The sequence below is a fragment of the Watersipora subatra genome, chromosome 7, assembly GCF_963576615.1.
Source record: "Watersipora subatra chromosome 7, tzWatSuba1.1, whole genome shotgun sequence".
Lineage (NCBI taxonomy): Eukaryota > Metazoa > Bryozoa > Gymnolaemata > Cheilostomatida > Watersiporidae > Watersipora > Watersipora subatra.
The window spans coordinates 35,650,968-35,677,914 of NC_088714.1; the positions used below are offsets into that span (position 1 = coordinate 35,650,968).

At 37.3% G+C, this 26,947-nt stretch overlaps 1 protein-coding gene across 1 annotated transcript; it reads right to left on the reverse strand.

The window, feature by feature from the left end:
• Positions 1-17,949: 17,949 nt before the first annotated feature.
• On the reverse strand, positions 17,950-25,443 carry LOC137400716 (tropomyosin alpha-3 chain-like). The gene is made up of 3 exons (XM_068087049.1): positions 25,333-25,443; positions 24,053-24,194; positions 17,950-18,554 (listed from the first exon to the last, which is right to left on the reverse strand). The coding sequence occupies exons 1-3, from the start codon at positions 25,441-25,443 to the stop codon at positions 17,950-17,952; spliced, it is 858 nt and encodes a 285-aa protein (XP_067943150.1).
• Between the last annotated feature and the right edge of the window lie 1,504 nt (positions 25,444-26,947).

The following is a 26,947-nucleotide window of genomic DNA, read 5'->3' on the forward strand; positions in this document are numbered from 1 at the left end:
CATAAACAACTGTGTTAAGTTTTTAACAGCCTTCTCATTTAGCAACCTCAAGAGCCGCTGGAGAAGATGAGGCGGCCATAATGACACACCAAGTATGTGCCTCCAAGGGAAATGCCTTTTGATGTATTCTAGTGTTCTTTCTGTGCGTGTCTTTTTTGTTTCTGTTCAACATAGTCAACACTTCATAAAATATATTCCAGCGTAAGAATACTTCTGAGCGGTAACTCCACCCTTGATAACTGTTTAACCTGCGGTGACTCTACCCTTGATAACTATTTAACCTGCTGTTTAGTTATTGAGCTACACCCAAGTTTTTACCTAAGCTTCCATTTTTACTTCGCCCGAAGTAGACGTACAGATAAATTTTTACTGTTTTGTAATTAGATTTTTTGTTAACAGTCTTTGAGAGGCCATGATATATCTGTATGTATTACGTATTGTTTATTATGTTAAGTGGCACTTGAAAATCTATTGATAACTTGTCTCTATCATTGATGTCGACATAAATCTTTGCGTGACATTATTCGCAAATGTTATTATCTCGGTTTAGTAAACAATCAAACAAACGTCCTTAGATCATTATGAGGCATAACTTAAACACACCTTGTTGAGAGTTTCATGACATGAGTAGAGCATGAAAGGGCTGGCTATTCTAGCATTTCTTATAATTGCTGTAAGATGCGCTTTGGTGAGTAACAATACTTTACATTAACTTAACGTTTCTGTTGCATACAGTAACTCTATGCTGTTTTAACAAGCCGATCCCAAAAGAAGAAAGGTTTAATATTGAGAAAAGAAGAAAAGCAATGGTACAAACAAGTATAACAGGTAGAACCGAAAAAGGAGGAGATTGTGAAAAAAAGAGATAGAGGATAAGAAAGAAATACACATGTTATCATTATGGACATGCAACACTTTTGTTACTGACAACATTCGCATGCTCTTTCAAATGAATTAAGCTTTTTTGATGGGCTCTGTTAGTTACAGTTGAAAAATGAGGACACGGTTGCGTTTGTCAATATCCCTTTACTTGAGGGTTGTAAAATGTTGAGCGCAATATAATATGTACCTACTCATTTATATTAATAGCTGCAGGGGTTTTCCCACACATTGTCAAAGTCTCTGTTTTCACTTCGGCCATTACAACTTACAAACTGTCCTAACCTCTTTGTTAGTCAACGTTCCTGTTCCTTGTGTATGCCCTGTTATTTTATTGCTGCGAATAAATGGGCGTCAACGGAGATAAGTAATGTAAAAACATATGTACAGTAGTTGTCATCTAGCCTCTGATCGACTTTTTCAAATTGTTCACATAATCTCATGTGAACATAGCAAATCTTCTGCGTTATTATAGATCGTATGGCAGAACTGTATGCTAGTATTATAGTTACTGGCTGATTCTAGCACTTATTCAGTTCTACAGCGTAATATTTCACAAGGGTTCTCACAGTGAATTTATCACAAAAAACTGGCACAACTTTGTGCATTTCATACACTTATAACCATTTGTAAATTAACTATGCTAATAAAAAGAGTGTACACGGTGTGGCACAGAGTACACAAAGCGTAGCTGGGACAACTCAGCTTAACCGGAGGATTAGCTAATGAGGAAGATATTCTTTGAAAGAAGTTATGAAAAGTCAATGCAATTCTTTCTAAGAGAAACAAAGATGGACTATTTTTTCCTAAAGCGTAAAAAAGCAAGCAGAGTGCATTCTTTCAGAAAAAGTAAAACATTCGGCGGGCATTCCTTGAGGAGAGAAGAAGACACGAAACTAATTCCTTAAAAGGAGAGGAGACAACAAGAAATTTCTGACATTGAAGGAAAACGAGCAGAAGGTTAAACCTTGAGGAGAAAAGACAAAGGGCAGAAGACATTCTTTGAGAGATGGAGAATACAAGTAGAAAACATTTCTTCAGGAAAAAGAATGTAATGAAAGAGAACCTTTTTTAAAAGTCCAAAGATTTGTTCATGCCTATTGCACAATAATATATATTATTAGTAAATGCCACTTTGTCATTGTGTGTCATTGTCAGTGTGTGTTTGTCATAGTGTGTCATTGTCAGTGTGTGTTTGTCATAGTGTGTCATTGTCAGTGTGTGTTTGTCATAGTGTGCCATTGTCAGTGTGTGTTGGTCATTGTGTGCCATTGTCAGTGTGTGTTTGTCATCGTGTGTTTGTCAGTGTGTGTTTGTCATTGTGTGTCATTGTCAGTGTATGTTTGTCATAGTGTGCCATTGTCAGTGTATGTTTGTCATTGTGTGCCATTGTCAGTGTATGTTTGTCATTGTATGCCATTGTCGGTGTATGCTTGTCATAGTGTGTCATTGTCAGTGTGTGTTTGTCATCGTGTGTCATTGTCAGTGTGTGTTTGTCATCGTGTGTCATTGTCAGTGTGTGTTTGTCATCGTGTGTCATTGTCAGTGTGTGTTTGTCATCGTGTGTCATTTTCAGTGTGTGTTTGTCATTGTATGCCATTGTCAGTGTATGTTTGTCATTGTGTTATTGTCAGTGTATGTTTGTCATTGTATGCCATTGTCAGTGTATGTTTGTAATAGTGTGTCATTGTCAGTGTGTGTTTGTCATTGTGTGTCATTTTCAGTGTGTGTTTGTCATTGTATGCCATTGTCAGTGTATGTTTGTCATTGTGTGTCATTGTCAGTGTATGTTTGTCATTGTATGCTATTGACAGTGTATGTTTGTCATTGTGTGTCATTGTCAGTGTATGTTTGTCATTGTATGCCATTGTCGGTGTATGTTTGTCATCGTGTGTCATTGTCAGTGTGTGTTTGTCATCGTGTGTCATTGTCAGTGTGTGTTTGTCATCGTGTGTCATTGTCAGTGTTTGTTTGTCATTGTGTGTCATTGTCAGTGTGTGTTTGTCATAGTGTGCCATTGTCATTGTATGTTTGTCATCGTGTGCCATTGTCAGTGTGTCATTGTCAGAGTGTGTCATTGTCAGAGTGTGTCATTGTCAGAGTGTGTTTGTCATTGTGTGCCATTGTCAGTGTGTGTTTGTCCAATTTTGTGTCATTGTCAGTGTATGTTTGTCATCGTGTGTCATTGTGAGTGTATGTTTGTCATCGTGTGTCATTGTCAGTATGTGTTAGTCATTGTGTGCCTTTGTCAGTATGTGTTTGTCATCGTGTGTCATTGTCAGTGTGTGTTTGTCATCGTGTGTCATTGTCAGTGTGTATTTGTCATTGTATGCCATTGTCAGTGTGTGTTTGTCATCGTGTATCATTGTCAGTGTATGTTTGTCATTGTGTGCCATTGTCAGTGTGTGTTTGTCATTGTGTGCCATTGTCAGTGTATGTTTGTCATTGTGTGTCATTGTCAGTGTATGTTTGTCATTGTGTACCATTGTCAGTGTGTGTTTGTCATTGTGTGCCATTGTCAGTGTATGTTTGTCATTGTGTGGTATGCGTTTCCACATTCTTCAAATACTCTGTGCCTTGCACCAGATCTTTAACAATATTTGTTTTTCAATACTCTATCTGGTGTTTTGGAACCCCATGAATCATACGCTCCACAGTAGATCCGCCCCTGAGAACCATCCCCTTAAACATCCACCTGCGTGCTATTTGATTGAAAATGAAACAAATAGCAGGCTACGTCAGACTTACTGTTTGTTATTCATATAATATATATAAATTGTACATATAATACATAATATATATAATAATATATAATAATTAATACATATAAATATATATAATTATGTGTTGCTTGCATAAAAGTGGCAAAAACGTGCTACCATTTCACAATTAGTCATTACCGATAAAATCATCATTGGTTAATAATTTAGCTTACTCGTATCGGTCTGTGAAAAACTCAATTTGGTAAACAGTCGATGTTTTATGTTTCATGTTTTTTTATAAACAATGCCACATCTATTTAGCCTCAAGAGAGAGATAACTCTGAGGGCGCAACAGAAAATAATGGTGAGGCACGGTTGCTGAGAGAGAAGAGAGACCAAATTATCAGCGTATACTGTAAGCAAACATATAATCAGGTTTTTTGTTTCTCCAAGTTTTTGATTTGAGTTCTTGCTTTTCAAAGTTGGAATTTTTGCATGTAGGTTGCTCCTTTAAGGATTAAGAACTGTTAATTCTTAATGTAATTTTTTATTGGTTGTTATTATTGGACATAAGCCTTAAAAACGCATTGTTTAGTTATCTTTTGGTTTAATGTTCAAATGATAATTTATTATTTTGCTCAGTGAATTTTAGTTAAATTGCCTTTTCATTTATCAAAGCTACTTTATTATCATACTATGTAGTTACTCAGAGAGTGCTCGACTCGCTTGCATAATGGCTGATGACCTTTCTATTAGCACTGTCTTGGAGCCTTAAAGTACTTTCTGTAAGAGATAGTCCCATCCTACAAGAATTAGTGGCTGTTTAGTCTTTTTGTGATTCAAATGTTTTATCACATATTTTAATTCAACGTTTAGAACAACAACTATAGTATAAATATCGTATTAGACATATTATTATTTAAAGTGATATATGTTGAATATATAATTCAAGTATATATATAATACATATTTACAGTACATATCACAACATGTAGCTTCTCTCATTTTATTCATTCGTAGATGTCACATGTTGAGAGCCTTTCTACTACAGCTTTGTGTGTTTTTAGTTTTTATAGAAACCCTCATACATTAGCCAATGGTTCCATTGCTTTTAGGTTACACGAACCAAGTTATGCTGCAAGACAATTGTTTGTTAAACTAAAATACGCTGCTTTACATTGTGCTACCTGATTGTAAGCTAAACAAGCTAGATAACACCTCAATTTAGCTTTTTCTTTTTTCATAAGCATGCGGATGCCCTTCTATGAGCAGCACGAGAAGAGTAAAAGGGAACCATATTGTTGTCCATGAATCTGATGAGGTTATTACTATGAAGTGAAACCTAAAAAATGTGTGCATGAGAAATATATAACTTATAGACCCAGAAGTTTCAACTTTTTTATTTATATAAAAATCCATTTTTAATGCACAACAATATTTTTCAAATAATGTCTTTAACTAGACTCATGAATATCAAAAGTTTATGAGTTTAGTTTAAGACAACCGCGTTTAGTAATCAGTAATTATATGAAATCATTAAGTGTAGTCTATTAGGAATAAGTCTTAGCCAACAACTCCTCAATTGAACGAATAAAACTAATTGCTGTAAGTACATGTCGCTGTAAGTATATGTCGCTGTAAGTACAAGTCGCTGTAAGCGCATGTCGCTGTAAGTACATGTCACTGTAAGTGCATGTCGCTGTAAGTACATGTCGCTGCAACTACATGTCGCTGTAAGTACATGTTGCTGTAAGTACAAGTCGCTGCAAGTACATGTTGTAAGTGCATGTTGCTGTGAGTACGTGTTGCTGTAAGTACGTGTTGCTGTTAGTAAATGTTGCTGTAAGTACGTGTTGATGTAAGTGCATGTTGCTGTAAGTACGTGTTGCTGTAAGTACGTGTTGCTGTAAGCACATAAGCAAATTGTTAAAGATTGTGCTGCTGTGGATTATCTCCTTAGTATTAACTGTTTTGCTTGTTTTCAGTATGCAAAGACAGTTGCAACTACAATGGAATCTGTACAAAGAAAATAGACAAGTAAGTCTCACTGTGTTCATAGATGTGTAATTACTACCAGTTACCAGTATAGTTGAAGTAAGTGAATATAAGTTATAAAGTGCTTCACCAGTTTGCTATCCTAGACTTATGTTACACTGCGGACTAGCGGGCATCGCTAATGACTCTCTGTAATTCACACTAGAAGCAGCATGCCACTAGAATAGTAATGGAAAGTCTAGCTGAAATGTATACCAATTTTTTGTTTAAACTATTTCAGGATGCAAATGCGCTCTCATTGATCTAAAACATATGTTCATGTTAAAACGTTCTCAAAGCATGCATAGATGCAGGAGCAGATATTTTTACTTCTGTACGTAAGAGTTATTAGTGCTTGAGCTTTAGCATGTGTACATGCATGTGTACATGTGTACATGCATGTGGTAGCATGTGTACATGCATGTGGTAGCATGTGTACATGTGTACATGCATGTGGTAGCATGTGTACATGCATGTGGTAGCATGTGTACATGGGTACATGCATGTGTACAAGTGTACATGCATGTGGTAGCATGTGTACATGCATGTGGTAGCATGTGTACATGTGTACATGCATGTGGTAGCATGTGTACATGCATGTGGTAGCATGTGTACATGCATGTGGTAGCATGTGTACATGCATGTGGTAGCATGTGTACATGCATGTGGTAGCATGTGTACATGCATGTGGTAGCATGTGTACATACATGTGGTAGCATGTGTATATGCATGTGTACATGTGTACATGCATGTACCATTCTACAATCTTTGTTACATGACAAAGATGAAAAGACTTCAAATAGTTTTCAAGCTCTGCTGAGTGCAATCTGGGTATCTGTTGTGCAAGTCTTAACAACACACATCTATTTTTCATTTGGGTAGCAAAATATCTCCCCTATAATTTGACCAATTTTACCAGCTGTCAATGAGTAGCGGGTCATTCTTGGTTTCTTTCTACACATAATTTGAGAAAGAGTACCGTTGTAGTCAGCTTTACCTTACATCTCACCATCTCACACCCGCTGCTGCTACATTTGTATATGCTGTCAACTATGATTAAACGACTAGTATTAGCGGTAATAAATTTAAACACTGTAAGTCAGGTTACTAATAAAAGCCTGAGCAATGCCGTGTGACTTCACCACTACTATTATACATGTAATCTACTCTACCAGGTAAATGCACTTGTTTGTGGTCTTTGGAATTGGGAGTATAGATAAGAGCTAATGTAAACAAGCTGAATATTTAACAACACCGCAACAAAAGTTCACAGAGAAGATAACTTCCAGACGATTATTACGCAACTAATGATATGCTTCTTTGCTATAAATCTGAAAAGAACCAAGTTACAGGGACGATAAATTGCATAACTTCAATGGACCGATTAAAATGCTACACATGTTTCATAAGGATATTGCCATTTGCTTTTTATGTAATGATATTTTCTGGTTTTTATGCCTAGATGGTATGCATGGGAGTATAAATTTAGAGTCTAGGCTTAGGGTGTGTGTGTGGGTATGCATTTAGAGTCTAGGCTGATGGTGTGTGTGTGTGGTTACGCATTTAGAGTCTAGGCTGATGGTGTGTGTGTGTGTGTGGGTACGCATTTAGAGTCTAGGCTGATGGTGTGTGTGTGTGGGTACGCATTTAGAGTCTAGGCTGAGGGTGTGTGTGTGTGGGTATGCATTTAGAGTCTAGGCTGATGGTGTGTGTGTGTGGGTACGCATTTAGAGTCTAGGCTGATGGTGTGTGTGTGTGGGTACGCATTTACAGTCTAGGCTGAGGGTGTGTGTGTGTGGGTATGCATTTAGAGTCTAGGCTGAAGGTGTGTGTGTGTGGGTACGCATTTAGAGTCTAGGCTGAGGGTGTGTGTGTGGGTACGCATTTAGAGTCTAGGCTGAGGGTGTGTCTGTGGGTATGCATTTAGAGTCTAGGCTGATGGTGTGTGTGTGTGTGTGTGTGGGTACGCATTTAGAGTCTAGGCTGAGGGTGTGTGTGTGGGTACATATTTGCATTTCCGGTTGGGAGTAAGAATGTGATTACACATTAGGAGTTTAGGCTGATGATATGTATGCGGGGACACATTTGGGGTAGACTGAGGGTATATATATAGGTACACATTCAGAGTTTAGGCTGAAAGACCAATAAAATCTCAGCCCTACTGACACGACATGGTAGCTTTCCGTTTAATAAAAAATTAACTTAGAACTAAACCATGTGTTTTACATACCACTGGTATACAATAAACTTTACATACTACTGGTATACAATAAACTTTACATACCACTGATATACAATAAACTTTACATAACACTGGTATACAATAAACTTTACATACCACTGATATAAAATAAACTTTACATACCACTGATATACAACAAACTTTACATATCACTGGTATACAATAAACTTTACATACTACTGGTATACAATAAACTTTACATACCACTGATATACAATAAACTTTACATACCACTGATATACAATAAACTTAACATACCACTGATATACAATAAACTTTACATACTACTAATATACAATAAACTTTACATACTACTGGTATACAATAAACTTTACATACCACTGATATACAATAAACTTTACATACCACTGATATACAATAAACTTTACATAACACTGGTATACAATAAACTTTACATACCACTGATATAAAATAAACTTTACATACCACTGGTATACAATAAACTTTACATACTACAGATATACAATAAACTTTACATACTACTGGTATACAATAAACTTTACATACTACTGATACACAATAAACCTTACATACCACTGGTATACAATAAACTTTACATACCACTGGTATACAATAAACTTTACATACCACTGATACACAATAAACTTTACATACCACTGATATACAATAAACTTTACATACCACTGATATACAATAAACTTTACATACCACTGATATACAATAAACTTTACATACTACTGATATACAATAAACTTTACATACTACTGATATACAATAAACTTTACATACCACTGGTATAAAATAAACTTTACATACCACTGATATACAATAAACTTTACATACTACTGATACACAATAAACTTTACATACCACTGGTATACAATAAACTTTACATACTACTGATATACAATAAACTTTACATACCACTGGTATACAATAAACTTTACATACTACTGATATACAATAAACTTTACATACCACTGATACACAATAAACTTTACATACCACTGATATACAATAAACTTTACATACCATTGATATACAATAAACTTTACATACCACTGATACACAATAAACTTTACATACCACTGATATACAATAAACTTTACATACCACTGATATACAATAAACTTTACATACTACTGATATACAATAAACTATACATACCACTGGTATACAATAAACTTTACATACCACTGGTATACAATAAACTTTACATACCACTGATATACAATAAACTTTACATAACACTGGTATACAATAAACTTTACATACCACTGGTATACACTAAACTTTACATATCACTGGTATACAATAAACTTTACATACCACTGGTATACAATAAACTTTACATACCACTGATATACAATAAACTTTACATACCACTGATATACAATAAACTTTACATACTACTGGTATACAATAAACTTTACATACCACTGGTATACAATAAACTTTACATACCACTGATACACAATAAACTTTACATACCACTGGTATACAATAAACTTTACATACCACTGATATACAATAAATATAACACTATCTTAGAATAGCTAGCTTAGTCTGTTGTATAGAAAGTCGTATAGAACACCTTGTAACAGTTGCTTTCACAGACATTTTGCTGTATAGATACATCTGGTTTAGTGACACCTCAATTTCATACAAAATCACCGTCACTGAAGATAGTCACCATTTGAAAAAGTCAGCATTTGTTCTAAGACGTCATTTGAAAAAGGTAACAACCTAAAGAATAGTTGAAAGACAAAAAAACTCGGGATAAAAGGATGGAGAGCTAAAACATTATAACCTACAAAAAGTAATAGCAGAGAATTAGAATATAACTTAGGGAATTAGTTAATTTGAATAGATAACAGAGAATAGATAACTAGGAACCAGAGGGCTAGAAAACCAGAGGGCTAAGAGACCAGAGGGCTAAGAGACCAGAGGGCTAAGAGACCAGAGGGTTAAGAGACCAGAGGGCTAGGAGACCTGAGGACTAGGAGACCAGAGGGCTAGGAAAACAGAGGGTTAGGAGAACCGAGGTGCTAGGAGACCAGAGGGCTAGGAGACCAGATGGCTAGGAGAACAGATATCTAGGAGCCCAGAGGGCCAGGAGACCAGAGGTCTAGAAGACCAGAGTGCTAGGAGAATAAATGGTTACAGAGCTAGAGGTCTATAAGACTTTTAAATGAGAATTATTGCAGAGTTGCAAGCAGGAGATCTAGGAAACTAGGAGTTTATAAATTGGGGCTAAAAAGTTGGAGGGCTACTAGAGAACTAGTAGATCAGAGAGCTAGAGAAGTATAGGTTTTCTATAAACTGGAATACTAGAATACATGAGGGAAAAAGCATGAGAGGGCATGAAACCTGTAAAGTACGGGTAAAAGGACTAAGCTAGTCGTCTTTTCTCCAATTGTTACTGGTTTACTCATTGTAGTGCGATGGCCACAAAGTGCATTTGCAATTCAGGGTATAGCGGAGAATTTTGTGAGATTAATTCCTGCAAAAATACGATCTGCCAAAATGGAGGAACGGTTCGAATGTTAGGAAGCTTCTGCACATGTGGTATGGTATTTTAAGTTATAATCATTTAAAGTGAATTTGATTGTATATTTTTCCATGTTCTCATGATCACTAATTAGTTGTCATGCGACAACTTCTCTTTTTTGTGTTTAGCCGGAACTTGTTTACACTAAACTTTGATTAAATATTTTTACTCTAGCTAAAATGAGGACTATTTTAGATAAAGTGAGCAATATTCTTGATAGGGAAAGCAACATTGTAGAAAGGGTGGGCAATATTTTAGATTGAGTGAGCAATATTTTAGACAGGGGGAACAATATTTTAGATTGGATGAACAATATTTTAGATAGGATGAACAATATTTTAGATAGGGTAGGCAATATTTTAGATAGAGTGGGCAATATTTTAGATAGGGTGGGCAATATTTTTAGCCTAAAACATGAACCAATTTTGTCACTGAGAGTATTCATTACATAACGCTGTGCTTCTCCATAAATCTAATAGAAGTTGTTTACAGAAAATAAGTTTTCCCATCAAATATATAAAAAGGACCCCTTTTCAGTATATCATATATATGCCTGACTACTTTTTATATATTTATATATTCAACACTCCTTTTGGTATGGCAAATCTTTATAACTACTGTCCAGGGTTTCAGTGTCTTATTTTTTATTGTTTTATTATATATAAGTCATAGCACTTATTGAACAATAATTAACAAATAGGAAACCCAAATAAAACAATAAAAAATATGACTTATATGGGAGTCAGCCGAATCAGCTGTATCAACCATATCAGCTGACATCTGCTGTTTATATAATTGCTCTCTATGGTTTGGACACTGAACTGTATCAACCATATCAGCTGACATCTGCTGTTTATATAATTGCTCTCTATGGTTTGGAAACTATTTTATTCTCTTTCATCGATAAATGAACTTATCCAAGTGACAGTTGAATAAAAATAGTCTAGCAGTGACGACATCTTCATTATAGATATAAAGGGTCACCAGTGTCCTTTCCTTATTCTGGTGGCAGCAGAAGTATCAAAGGACATTATTTGTGGCAACACAAGAACCCATAAAAACAAGAAAATTTAGTCGAAGAGGTACAAAAAGTTTGGAAATAAAGATGATAACGTAAACAAGATGACACAACCACAATGACATTGTGACATACAAGAATGGTTGAATAGACTACTACGAGACTTAAAAACAACAATGAAGTTAATAACAACACCTACATTTGATGAACATGAAAGTGTGAGAACCTTCCTGAAAAACTTCCATGATGTAGCAGAAGTAAACTAATGGGATAGTGAAAAGAGAACCCTTAGACTACGTTTAGCACTACAAGACAAGGCAGTTGGACATGGACAAGGCCTAGAGTATGAAGAACTTGTAGAAGCATTGATAGCAAGTTTGAGATATCAAGAGAAGCAAGGAGAGAACTCGAACACCTGAGACTAAACGCCTTTGCTTTTGGTGAGTCGTTAATGAAACTATTAAGAGTAGCTAAAACTGACCTAGAAGAGACAGCTAAAGATGAGAGAGAAATAAATGCAGTTAGTAATACCCATGTCTCTACAGAAGTTTACAGGAAATTGTGAAAATGACCAATACCCTTCTACAACCTGAAAGAAAGGATGAGGATGCCAGACATCCCAAAAGGAGAGTAGTAGCAATACCCTTGGACTTACAGAAGTCTACAGAAAATAGTGAGAACACCGACAGTCACAAGGAGTTGTAGTAGTAATGTTCAAGGCCCCTTTGTAGCCTGAAAGACTGGGTGAGGACGCCAGCTATCTCAGCAGGAGTGCTGTAGCGATACTCAGAATATGAAAGCAGATTCAGAAACTGGTCACTCTGAGCCATTCAATGATGAACTAAAAATAGATGAAAAAGTAGTGAAGAATCGAATGCACTCTTGTTGGAAAATAGTAAAGAGTAAGAAGAAGCAAGTAGTTGTAAGAAAGAAAGAGAAGCGAAAAAGACAAGTATAATATAAATGGTTCCAGTGGATAATGATACATTCTATGTAAAAGGCAAATTTGGAAGTTGAGAATCTTGGTGTGATGTTGATAGATACTAGATGCTCACATTCAGTGATGTCTAGAGAATGGTTTGGAGAGCTTGCAGAGAAATGCAACTACATAATGAGGCACCCAGCTAATAGCGGAAAACTTGCAAACAGGAGTGCAGTAATAATGCATGGAGTAGGGGATATGGAGATGACTGTTGGAAGCCTGGTTGTATGACAGCAGTTCTAGCCAATAGAAGTAAATAAAGATATTCTCCTAGGACTGGATTTGTTTAGACAACACAAATGTATGCTAGATGTGGAGAAGAGTATAACAACTGTGAATGAAGAGATAGTACTATGCTGCAATGGGGTTGGAGTGTTCCTTAGTCTATATCTTTTAGTGTTTTAATTAGGCTTCCTATGTGTTACCTAATGTTCAGCAAATGCTGTGACTCATATTAGAATCCCAAACGTCTGCCGAATCAGCCAAATCAGCCGCACCAGACATACCAGCCAGCACCCGTCAATATTCGCCAGCATCGGCGGTTTTCATGGTTTTTGGGAAGTTCCAATTTCAAATAAGGGGAGAACTAGTAGTAGAGTTGTTATCAGTAGTAGGACCTGTTATATATTTATATAATTTATATATATATTTCTCAATGTTGGTCGTCTGTCCTTCGGTATGTCCAGCTATAGCTATTAAAATTTTGGAGTTAAAGTTTCTCTTTCTGTTGGACTGGAACTCACAAAGATTGTGACGAAAGTTTTGCAATCCAGTTCTCTAACAACGAGACTACGAAAGCTCTTACTACATACCGTAAACATCATTTCTCATTTTCAAACCCAAAATGATGTTTTGTTTGAAACTCTATGAACTCTTTTAGTTATATTAAACGCGATGCTTTTTCGTCCTCGTATTAGGGCTAATTTGTTTTCAGTAAAGACGATATCAACAATAGATTATCCCAAAATTAAAATTTGGCGATTGTACTGATTACGATGAAATAGCGATTTTTACTGGGTTTTCTCAGTTTGTATCAATTGTATCATTACAAAATCATTTGTTTTGTAGTTTACATACTTGCTATTTATTTCACATCAACATTTATTTGCTCTCCTAATTTATTTCAGTTGCTCCGAAGATGTTTTCCTAGCCACACTACGTTTCCTTAATTTTGATAATAGCACATTAATTTATAAGTATTTCCACTCTAAATGATGCGTCAATTTAAACTTTATGAATTCTATTAACTCCATGAAACCCGATGCCTTTTTCGTTTTCGCTGTACTAAGGCTAATTTGTTTTTTGCAAAAAGGTAGCCAGATTAATTTTTCTCGACATTAAAATCTGGCGATTGTATCTCAGCGTTATCCGTTATAATAAAACGGGTTCGCAAACAGACAAGTGATAATATTTTAGTTAAGAGTTTACTAAAATGCATATGAAAATTTCTTTCAAGTATGTTTTTAGTAAGCTAAATTCATATACGTTAGATTCAGCGTTTATATTACACGTCGGTCTTGAAGGTAAAAACTCTACGCGTAGAACGTTGTAATATATTTTCACTATAATAGTACGTTTATATAGGATAGCCACAGCAGACTGGTCGGCACATTTAAGGTTGAATGCTCTTCATGTCACTACCAGTGGTCTCTCTAGAAATTAAACCCTAAAGGCTGATTCACACTCTATTGTCGCTGTATGTCGAGGTTCTTCTCTCGGCGCTTATTCATCGACTATGCGCAACCCGGATATGTCAGGAAACACTGCAGCTGTCAAACTTTCCTAATATTTTTCCAAGCATCTATTTCAGGGATGGTGATTGGCTGTCACAGATTGCTTAATCTATATTTTCCATTATGATAGTTGCTGCGGGACTAGTATTTCATCATCTTAGTCTTAGCGATTGCATTGTGAAATGAAAACGCTGTGTTGTCAACTATTCACCAGATGCAAGTGCACATGGGTTTGTGATAGCGTGAACAATGTTATCACAAGCGATCAGTGATTTATTGTGAGATTAACACCCACATACTGCGATATGGTGTATCATAAATAGGTAACCAGTTAGATGGTTAACACCTGACCGGCTTTAACCAGTCAGGTGATCTTGGCCTCCAAGCCACAGCTGTTTATAACTAGTAAATATAGAGACTAGTTTGTAGGGCTGTCTAAATAATGCTTCAGGCATCTCACAATTAGACAAATCTATGATTCTTTTACAGTATTTTTCAACTATGCTGATCGAAATACCTTTACTCGACCATCGGTAGTTTGAAAAACACAAAAACAATAACTCAAATGGCGATGTCTCCGTGATTGTCGATGTCTCTGAGATTGTCGGTGTCTCTTTAATATTGAGACATTTATCTTGTTCATGCATGTTGTTTTAGTAAGTGTGAGTGCATTTCCTAGAGAGTAGTGTATATAAATTATAAAACACAATGCTACAATAACACAACAAAATATTTTGTCATCAATGAAAAAATTTATTGCCTTCAACTTCTAAGTTACCTAAGAATGTGTTGCATCGGAACCATCTCCTGCCCTCTTTCTTTTAAAATATCAAGTACTTGAGCAAAGATGAGCTACATGTATTGCATTAAACACAATATAAACACAATATAAACACAATATAAAACAATAACAATCTTATACTAATTGTTAGCACGACCACTATTCTTAGAAAATAAAAAATACTAGCTTCCACTTACGAGTTTTAAATATTTTTGCAGGTGTAACAACCACTTGTGCAGCTTGTTACAGTGCAAAGGATCTGCTGCTAACCCTTTACTGCTCTACAACGAACCCATCAATTAATAGAGCAGAAAGGTGTAAATATATACCAATAAATATATGAAAGTACAGCTAATGTTTGCACACTTTTAACGGCATATGAGGAGGCACATACTTAACTGCATAAAAGGAGTTGCTTTCCCTTGCTCTGCCGGCTATCGATCCTCTTGCCTCTTTCATATGATCGGCAAAAGTTTAGGCTCCGCCTTTATCTTTAGAGAACCGGAGGGCCATCTTTTGCTGACCTGGCAGCTGGTCGGTGTCCTAGGTGCCAGCTTGGTGACCAGCCAATCCGTTCTATACCATCAGGCAGCCCGCCAGTTGTACTTTTGGCTTACCCGGTCTCTTCTCGGCTCGGTCCGTACTCCTCTCTCATCTCAGTCCAGTAGGGCCGGCCCAAGTCCCTCTCAGCCTGGCTGAGCTAGGCTGTCCTATCTGTCGCGGTAGAGCTAGTCCAACTCCATCTCGGCCCAGCTGGACCAGGCTGTCCTATCTGTCGATCAGCTAGCTGGGTGTGTGGGAAATACTCAGCTCTGGGTCCGGTCGTGCGCATTCATTACAACAGCTCACACCATTTTTGATGTAGGCTTTCTCAATGGTATGTTAGCTGTAACACTGGGGTATATGCATATATTTTATTGTTTTGTTTAAAGCTTAGTACAAGACATACGGACTGATTCCACAATATTTCAATCCAAGTGTCATCAGTTATTGTTTGACCAAAATTATGCGCAACTTATTGTCATTAGTTACAAGTGCTGGTTTTATTTTCTCCTTCCTGAATCTTCAGGTCCTATTCCATTTTCTTACAAAACTGGAAAGTACCTGATTGATCAAAGTTGCTTGAATGTTACCTCAGACACAGGGTTGTAACGCCTCACCTCAGACACCGGGTTGCACCGCCTTACCTCAGACACCGAGGTGTACCGCCTTACCTCAGACACCGGGGTGTACCGCCTCACCTCAGACACCGGGTTGTACCGCCTCAGGATACTGCCTATGGCTACATAGTCAGTTGTTACCTTAAGATACTACCTATGGCTACATAGGCAGTTGTTACCTTAGGATACTACCTATGGCTACATAGGCAGTTGTTACCTTAGGATACTATCTATGGCTACACAGGCAGTTGTTACCTTAGGATAATACCTATGGCTACATAGGCAGTTGTTACCTTAGGATACTACCTATGGCTACATAGGCAGTTGTTACCTTAGGATGCTACCTATGGCTACATAGGCAGTTGTTACCTTAAGATACTACCTATGGCTACATAGGCAGTTGTTACCTTAGGATACTACCTATGGCTACATAGGCAGTTGTTACCTTAGGATACTACCTATGGCTACATAGGCAGTTGTTACCTTAGGATACTACCTATGGCTACATAGGCAGTTGTTACCTTAGGATACTATCTATAGCTACATAGGCAGTTGCTATCATGAGTTATTCATTCAAGCAAAATTCATGTTCATCTCAACACGCACGAAGCCATTGTAATTGCCAGTATCCTGGAAGCCTCAAAGGCCATTTGAGATTGTCCGGTATGCGAATAAAGCTCAGAGAATAACTTTATATGCAGTAATTATAAAATTAGATTGAGGTGGTTGGTGGTGTGCTGGGTGGCTGTGCCAATTGTTGTGAGTTTGAATCCCATACAAAGTTATTTTTTCCAATTTCCAACTGCAGTTTTGAACAGAAAGAGACAGCTTTTATTATAGTCAAGATTATCGTTTAATACAATAAAATACTTCATTATGCCGTTTGGTGTTTTAGAATGTCCACCTGGATATGGAGGAAGCATGTGTAATATAGACTTCTGCTCAGGTGCCAGATGTAGAAACCATGGCAAATGCATACGGCAGCGTGGAGGATATTATTGCAGTTGTGACCCTGGATATTCAGGAACTAATTGTGAAAACTACACATGTTTAGGTAATGCGTACCTAACATTATATTTGCGATAGAAGAGGCATTTGTAAGCATATCTCAATTCTCGTCTCAAGCATTTATGCAAATGATTCTTAATACAGTCTCAATACATGTGTGACAGATATAACAAGGTGTTATAAACCTGTGAAGGCTTTCACATCACATCACAACTAGCTCATCACATAAGCTGTGTCACATCTTACTTTTAATATTGTTCTTGTTTATCATCTTTAAGATTTATGAAAGTGCATTGCATATTATATGTATTGTTACTGTATATAAAGACAAGTTATGGTTTACACATTGTTACTGTATATAAAGACAAGTTATGGTTTACACATTGTTACTGTATATAAAGACAAGTTATGGTTTACACATTGTTACTGTATATAAAGACAAGTAATGGTTTACACATTGTTACTATATATAAAGACAAGTTATGGTTTACACATTGTTACTGTATATAAAGACAAGTTATGGTTTACACATTGTTACTATATATAAAGACAAGTTATGGTTTACACATTGTTACTGTATATAAAGACAAGTTATGGTTTACACATTGTTACTATATATAAAGACAAGTTATGGTTTACACATTGTTACTATATATAAAAACAAGTTATGGTTTTCACATTGTTACTATATATAAAGACAAGTTATGGTTTACACATTGTTACTATATATAAAGACAAGTTATGGTTTACACAATGTTACTAAGCGCCATTAGAACAGTTTACCAGCAGAGGCATGTCAAGAATAGGCCTGGTTTTCATGAGTTGTTCTGGTATCTTCAATTGAAGTCAAAAATCTAACAGCTTGTTTGAGCTTGAATTAGCTGTGAGCATACTCTGCATGTCTGTCAGCATCTTCTGCATGTCTGTCAGCATTTCCTGCGTGTCTGTCAGCATCTTTTACATGTCTGTCAGCATCTTCTGCATGCCTGTCAGCTTCTTTTGCATGTCCGTCAGCATCTACATGTTGGCTAGCATTTTTTACATGTCTGCCAGCTTCTTTTACATGTCTGTCAGCATCTTCTGCATGCTTGTCAGCTTTTTTTGCATGTCCGTCAGCATTTACATGTCTGTCAGCGTCTTTTACATGTCTTTCAACATATTCTACATGTCTGTCAGCATTTTCTGCATGTCTGTCAGCATCTACATATTTGTCAGCATCTTCTACATGTCTGTCAGCATCTTTTACATGTCTGTCAGCATATTCTGCATGTCTGTCAGCATTTTCTGCATGTCTGTCAGCATCTTCTGCATGTCTGCCAGCATCTTTTACATGTCTGTCAGCATCTTCTGCATGTCTGCCAGCTTCTTTTACATGTCTGCCAGCGTCTTTTACATGTCTGTCAGCATATTCTACATGTCTGTCAGCATCTTCTGCATGTCTGTCAGCATCTTCTGCATGTCGGTCAGCAAGTCTAAACTGCTCTTAAATTTATTTTTATTGGACAAATTATATGACTCGCATGTTATTAGTAAGTAACTGCAAATGCTTGTAAGTATGTATATTGCTACTTGCAAAGTGTATAGTAATAGAGTTATTTCTAAAATGAGGTTGTATCTATTTAAACGTACCAGACCCATGACTCTCATTAGCTCAGCTAAATGCAAGAATGTAAAACACAAGCAAGCTCCTTCCAGTAAATGAAAACATAATTATAAAACTCAAAAAGGCTAAGTTGACTCATTACAAGCTCATTGATGACTCATTGCATGCATGGTTGTGAATTCGTTAAAAGATTTATCTAGCTCTTTCAATAAATATTCAAGGGCTTTATGAACCGAGGTGAGCCATAAATAAATGCATAAACAATGCATGGGATTTTTTTACTTTAAAAATAGGAACTTCATCTGATAAAAGGGTGTTTTAGGATATGACTGTGGAACTGGGGTGTGTGATATTGACAGAAGTACGACCAAGCCATACTGTGTCTGTACACTAGGATGGTCTGGAGACAAATGCCAAGACTCACCATGCATAGGTAAATTAGGAATTATCTTTTCACAGCTATTTTTTACGACAGATGACCTCTGTAGAAGATTTTATCTTCTTTAAAAAATTCTTAAGTAATTGACTACTAACTTTTTGAATTTGAACCTCAATATCAATCGGTACTAGTGATGGCAAGGGTCCCATCTGTAAATAATAAAACTTTAATTTATCGATTTCTTATTATTGGTTACAAAGCATTTACAATTCGATATAAATCAAAAGCTTTCTTGAGAAGAAAATATGCTTCAGCTAAAAGGCCTTGTTTGCTTTTCCGTCATGAGAATGTGTCACACAGGACTGCTTGAAATTCAGGATGTTTCTGACAACTTTCAAATGGCCTCTTTACAGCCTGACTTTGAGTACAGTCAGGTGTTACGAGCATGTAAAATAGATATAGAATCACTATTACTTGACACATTAACTATTCACTAACTTACAAATATTAATGACTGTCTTGCATCTTCAAAAGAATCGCTTCTACAACCTTCTAGAAGATTCTAGATGTGATTCTTCTGACGACACAGGGCAGTCATTAATACTAGTAAGTTAGTTAGTGAGTACTTAATGTGTCAAGTAGTTGTGATTCCAAACCTATTCTGCCTTCTAAACTGTCTAGAAGATTCCAGAATCTGCTAGAAAGCTCTAGAATTTTCGGAATCATTTAGAACCATTTATGTAAATCACAAAACTCAGAATGTCTCTGTACTCTCTCACTTAATTGGGATTTGTGACATTATTTTAAGTAAAAAATATTTTGCTAGATCAGACTTTGAACCTGGCTAGTGAAGTCTTTGTTTGAAGTGCCTGCTTTTTGGAGAGGTGATCACCAAAACAGTCAGTTCATTGTGATTTTACTCAAAGCTTCCATATAATATCAATTTGCCAATGACACACAGCTCTAGATGTAGATGTCCTGATGGCGAGTGTTTATTGTTTGTAGTTGCACCAGCCTGCGTCCATGGACAGAAAAAGCTGTCGGCTGATAGAACCTCATGCTATTGTGGTAAGAACAGCCCTCTTCTATTGAAATAACATAAACAGATACTGTAAAGATTCAAATTACGGTAATTAGCGGAAATTAGCATTATTATACTGACTCTTACTACCATGTCAGACTTGCTGAATTCCGAGCTTATTTCTTGTCCGTTATTAAAATTGCTGATTTTAGTAAGCAATTGAATAATGCCAATTAATTAATAGGTCATATGTTAGCACTGTCAAAAAAGAGAATGCCATTTTATGTTTGGACATTTTTATATTTTATACTTCTTGGTCTTGGTTTGTCTTTTCCTTGACTTAACCTTTGACCTTAACCTTTCAATTTCATCTTGTATATTTTATGCAGTATTAATGTAGTTTTTCCAGATTGTAATGTCTTTACTTTTGATAGGACTTAAGGGGTAAACCTAACTTGTTGTTGCTGAAATGTCTCCGGCTTTCTAGCTAACCACCTTTTGGAGAAGAAAGGAACAATACAAATTTTTAAAGAATGATGATGACCTCGTCATCAGCTATATAGCTACAATACTTTAGCTATTAGCAAAAGCTAAATGAACAGATAATAATAGCAGCTATGTCAATGAGTCAGACAGACAAACGTGATGCTAGAATATTATATGAGGTAACTATTGTCTACCATCTCTCCCGTTTGTTAGAACATCATAAATTATCAAACTGACATTCTGTTTTGCTCGCAGAATGTGACAGCAATGAGTGGTTTGGCTTGAGGTGTGAGAGGAGGAAATGTGACAATTCAACTTGCAGTGGTCGAGGTACCTGTGTAGCGGTGAGCACCGCGCAAGGCTACAAATGTAACTGCTTGCCGGGATATAGCGGCCCTCAGTGCACCATATCATCATGCTCAAGTAATACGGGAGTCTATTAACTCGCTCTTTTCTTTGCTATGAACTCCTGTCAGAAAGATTAGCCTTGGAATCAAAAGATATAATGCATAAGTAATTGTATGTTGGTAGCCTTGTCACTACTCTCCTCATACAGTATAGAAGCTAGGCTATGTCACTACTGTCCTCATACAGTATAGAAGCTAGGCTATGTCACTACTGTCCTCATACAGTATAGAAGCTAGGCTATGTCACTACTCTCCTCATACAGTATAGAAGCTAGGCTATGTCACTACTCTCCTCATACAGTATAGAAGCTAGGCTATGTCACTACTGTCCTCATACAGTATAGAAGCTAGGCTATGTCACTACTGTCCTCATACAGTATAGAAGCTAGGCTATGTCACTACTGTCCTCATACAGTATAGAAGCTAGGCTATGTCACTACTGCCCTCATACAGTATAGAAGCTAGGCTATGTCACTACTCTCCTCATACAGTATAGAAGCTAGGCTATGTCATTACTGTCCTCATACAGTATAGAAGCTAGGCTATGTCACTACTGTCCTCATACAGTATAGAAGCTAGGCTATGTCACTACTGCCCTCATACAGTATAGAAGCTAGGCTATGTCACTACTCTCCTCATACAGTATAGAAGCTAGGCTATGTCACTACTGTCCTCATACAGTATAGAAGCTAGGCTATGTCACTACTGTCCTCATACAGTATAGAAGCTAGGCTATGTCACTACTGCCCTCATACAGTATAGAAGCTAGGCTATGTCACTACTGCCCTCATACAGTATAGAAGCTAGGCTATGTCACTACTGTCCTCATACAGTATAGAAGCTAGGCTATGTCACTACTGTCCTCATACAGTATAGAAGCTAGGCTATGTCACTACTGTCCTCATACAGTATAGAAGCTAGGCTATGTCACTACTCTCCTCATACAGTATAGAAGCTAGGCTATGTCATTACTGTCCTCATACAGTATAGAAGCTAGGCTATGTCACTACTGCCCTCATACAGTATAGAAGCTAGGCTATGTCACTACTGTCCTCATACAGTATAGAAGCTAGGCTATGTCACTACTGTCCTCATACAGTATAGAAGCTAGGCCTTGTCACTACTCTCCTCATACAGTATAGAAGCTAGGCTATGTCACTACTGTCCTCATACAGTATAGAAGCTAGGCTATGTCACTACTGCCCTCATACAGTATAGAAGCTAGGCTATGTCACTACTGTCCTCATACAGTATAGAAGCTAGGCTATGTCACTACTGTCCTCATACAGTATAGAAGCTAGGCTATGTCACTACTCTCCTCATACAGTATAGAAGCTAGGCTATGTCATTACTGTCCTCATACAGTATAGAAGCTAGGCTATGTCACTACTGCCCTCATACAGTATAGAAGCTAGGCTATGTCACTACTGTCCTCATACAGTATAGAAGCTAGGCTATGTCACTACTGTCCTCATACAGTATAGAAGCTAGGCTATGTCACTACTGTCCTCATACAGTATAGAAGCTAGGCTATGTCACTACTGTCCTCATACAGTATAGAAGCTAGGCTATGTCACTACTCTCCTCATACAGTATAGAAGCTAGGCTATGTCATTACTGTCCTCATACAGTATAGAAGCTAGGCTATGTCACTACTGCCCTCATACAGTATAGAAGCTAGGCTATGTCACTACTGTCCTCATACAGTATAGAAGCTAGGCTATGTCACTACTGTCCTCATACAGTATAGAAGCTAGGCCTTGTCACTACTCTCCTCATACAGTATAGAAGCTAGGCTATGTCACTACTGCCCTCATACAGTATAGAAGCTAGGCTATGTCACTACTGCCCTCATACAGTATAGAAGCTAGGCTATGTCACTACTGTCCTCATACAGTATAGAAGCTAGGCTATGTCACTACTGTCCTCATACAGTATAGAAGCTAGGCCTTGTCACTACTCTCCTCATACAGTATAGAAGCTAGGCTATGTCACTACTGCCCTCATACAGTATAGAAGCTAGGCTATGTCACTACTGCCCTCATACAGTATAGAAGCTAGGCTATGTCACTACTGTCCTCATACAGTATAGAAGCTAGGCTATGCTTTACAATTCACTTTCAAGCCAAATTCTTCAATTTTTGTTAGCTGTTGTATGAAATTCATAAGTGTGCCAACTCATCATAGTTTTTATTTTATTCCTTCAGCTTTTCACTGGTGTAAACCCGTTCTTCCATCAATTAATTTCAGCTCAACTATGCATTAATGGTGGAAAGTGTGAGGTAACCGCAACAGGAAGCCCTGAATGTCGGTGTGTTAATGGATTCAGCGGACACAAATGTCAATTTGATCGATGCCAAGGTAAGGCCATTTGGAACAAATTTATATTTAATACAGACAGTTCAACAGGTTTGCTTTATAAAGTTAACAGGAAGTAATCAGATAATCAAATTAATACACTTAATCTTAAACATGTGTGCAAAGTTTGATTAGTTCTTCACAGCTTACTACAGTCTAATACCGGGCCATGTACAGACAGCTTACTACAGACTAATACTGGGCCATGTACAGACAGCTTACTACAGACTAATACTGGGCCATGTACAGACAGCTTACTACAGACTAATACCGGGCCATGTACAGACATTGAAAAGTCTGGACATTGGCGATTGAGTACTGTACAGTAGGGTAATTTACAATAAAGTACTGTGCCTTAAACAGCCTATATTTTCTCACTCACATACTGCTAGGCTACAATAGAGTACAGTATTCGTATAGAGCATACAAGAGAGAGCAAACTAGGGTTATACCTGTAATAGGGTAATAGGGTCTCTCTCTCTCTCTCTCTCTCTCTCTCTCTCTCTCTCTCTCTCTCTCTCTCTCTCTCTCTCTCTCTCTCTCTCTCTCTCACAGTCGGTCGTTTCGACAGTGACTGTCTCATGGTTCAGGCTTTATCACTGATTTCCATGTATCTCTGTTTTCTGTCTTCTCTTGCCATTTATTTGCATTTAGTTCCTTCAGCTATCAACTCGAGGCTTATCGCTTTGTCAGTGTGGTCTAACTTCCTCCTAACTATCCAGAGACCTTGTTTTGAGACCGTATCAAAGGCCTTGATGAAGTCAATAAAAACAGCGAGCAAAGGCATGTTTTGTTCTCGACATTTGTCGAGTACTTGATAGAGGCTGAGCACCATATACATTGTGCAGCGCTCCTCGTGAAAGCCACACTGTGTCTCAGACAGTACATCTAGTGATATCACTTCATTGATCACGTTGAGTAGTACGCGGGTCATAATCTTTACAGAAATTGACAGGAGAGAAATGCCTCGATAGTTCCTACAGTTTTTACGATCATCTCCTTTTTTAAATATAGGTATGGTGTTAGCGTTTCTCCAGCCCTGTAGCATTTCTTCCTTCTCTCATATATCCCTAATCAGTTTGAATTCTGTCTCTAATAGCCGCTGACCATCATATTTCCATACATCTGTTGGGATCATCCAAATGCTCTACTTTCTTTTGTTATGGTGACTGCAGATATGACTTCCGCTTCATCTGGTAGTTCATCCTGATCATTCATGATTGGTCTTTACACAAAGCAATCTAAAGCACAACTGCTCTGGCATTCTCGGGGTATTTAAGAGCTCATTGAAATGCTCGGTGAAGTGATCCAGAATCTGTTTCTTGTCCTGTAGGACTGTTTATTCATCAAGTGTTCTTACCCAGACTGTTGCCCACTTCTCTGTCCCATATATGACTCTGAGACCTTCATATTGGTGAAATCAGCAGCAGACTGAGATGTTTTGCTTTTTTTCTCAAACCAATGTGATTTTAGCTCTCTGGTGTATCGCTAGAGTTTGTTCCTCACTGTTAAAAGCTTCGCCTTCTCTGTTCTGGTGCAACGAGACAAATACCGACTTCGTGCAACCTTTTTTCTTCAAGCCGCTTGTTTAGCTTTACATCTCTTTCTCTGAGCCAATCTTGGTCTGTCCAGTATCTCATCCACTGCGTTACAAGCCAGACTCTTCATATTCTTCCATCATTCAGTGATCTTCCCTATTACTTTTTCTTCATCAATTTTTTACTTATTTTTCTCCTCTACTTATTTTTCAGTCTGCTCCTCTGTAGATGCAGGTGTCCGAAGCATTTCTTCGATGCCCTTGTTTTGTAATCACAGTCTAGTAGGTGCCGATGCTTGGACCTTGGATGCATGCATGTCGTCTTATGATGACCCTGGTGTTTAAAGATGGTGTCAGAATGATGAGATTATGCTCGGAGCCATAAGCAAGAAGAAGTTTATTTCTAGTGTTACATCCTCCTTGACCTTAATATCTGATAACTCTGCCAATTCTGCTGATCAGATCCAACCCTTGCATTAAGGTCGCTTGCGTTGAGCAGCTTATCTGTGCCAGGATTGCTTTTTGTCATACGTCTTAACCGATGGTAAAAGTCCTCCTTAGTTTCATCAGAATTTGTCATATTGGAGCATAGATGCTTTGGTCGACACTTATGCATTCCTATGAAGGTGGCAGGCACAGAGTCAGAATCACAATCACTGCGATTCGATCTTGCTTCATTTTTGAAAATGTCATTTCTGGTAGAGAAGCCAACTCCTGGCTCTTTATATTCATGCTCTTCTCTCCTACTTCAATAGAATGTTTAGCCACTGTCTACCAAACTCCTTGTGAGCACTAGATCAGTCTCGCCAAGTGCTGCAATATCAATCTGGTATCTTTGAAGTTCTTTCTGCACCAAGGAATAGACAGGATATAAACACCGGGACACTCTGTCGTTTCGTCGATTTAAGCTATCTTTATCAAGAAGTGCCAATTTATTTTGCAATGTTCAAGATAGATTTCTCACACTTCTGTTTGCTTCGTAGCTGATTTTTCACTGGACACCAGAGTAGGAGCACCCACAGTGCTGACTTTTTCAGGCCGGCTGACGTTTGAGGGAGTATGATTATCATTGATTTGTACCATTTCCATAAAACTCTTTGTAAAAGATATAAAAGAACACTAGTTTTTGCATTACTAGAGTCACTCTCGCAACAGTACGTATGTACTATTGTATATTATATCATATGTATGTACGATGTAATCCAGGGGCGAGAACAGGTTCAGACACACTGGCACCTTCGGTCTGCTGCAGCGGATAGCCGAAGAATAAGCAATCTGACCATGATGCAGATTGTATTAGTCATATCCGGTAGCATCTGCAATAAGATACTGTATAATAGTAACAAACAAATATTACAGTGCAACACTCAGGTACTCAGGTACTCAGGTACTCTGGTACTCTGGTACTCAGGTACTCAGGTACTCAGGTACTCAGGTACTCAGGTACTCAGGTACTCAGGTACTCAGGTACTCAGGTACTCAGGTACTCTGGTACTCAGGTACTCAGGTGCATTGCTACGGTCTATACAGTCAAAAACTAAAGATATGTCAAAAACTAACTACTCATGAGCATAAAAATTTAGCAACTACAATTAGAGCCTGCAGTCTAAAGGAGCACAAGGTCATAAGGTTATTACTATGGAAACAATTTGTATATTGTTTATAATCTCAGCGGAGGTCATTTTTCTGTTTGTCATGTTGAATAGGTGATTAAGAGAACATCAGCGGTTTAAACATGAGAGATTTTATTAAGATGCTCATACTACATACAAGTGGGAATCTGAACAGCGGATTGCCCGCACCTTTTAGCAACAAAAACTTCCCGAGTCTTCAGGTTTAATTCTTTATGTTCATTCACTTTTAGATTAGGGTTCACATATATAGTCTTCTGCAGCTTTGAAAAATAGATACAACTTTCTAAAAAAACAGTGAAAATTGAAAGTGTTAGTTATCAGGGAAATTTTTATAAGATTGAAATCGTGAGCAGTGATGGTAGCGTTTAGGCATTTGAGTATAAAATGTGTTTACATTGTTCCATTTAGTATATACATACATATCTAGTAGATCTACATACTAACTGAACG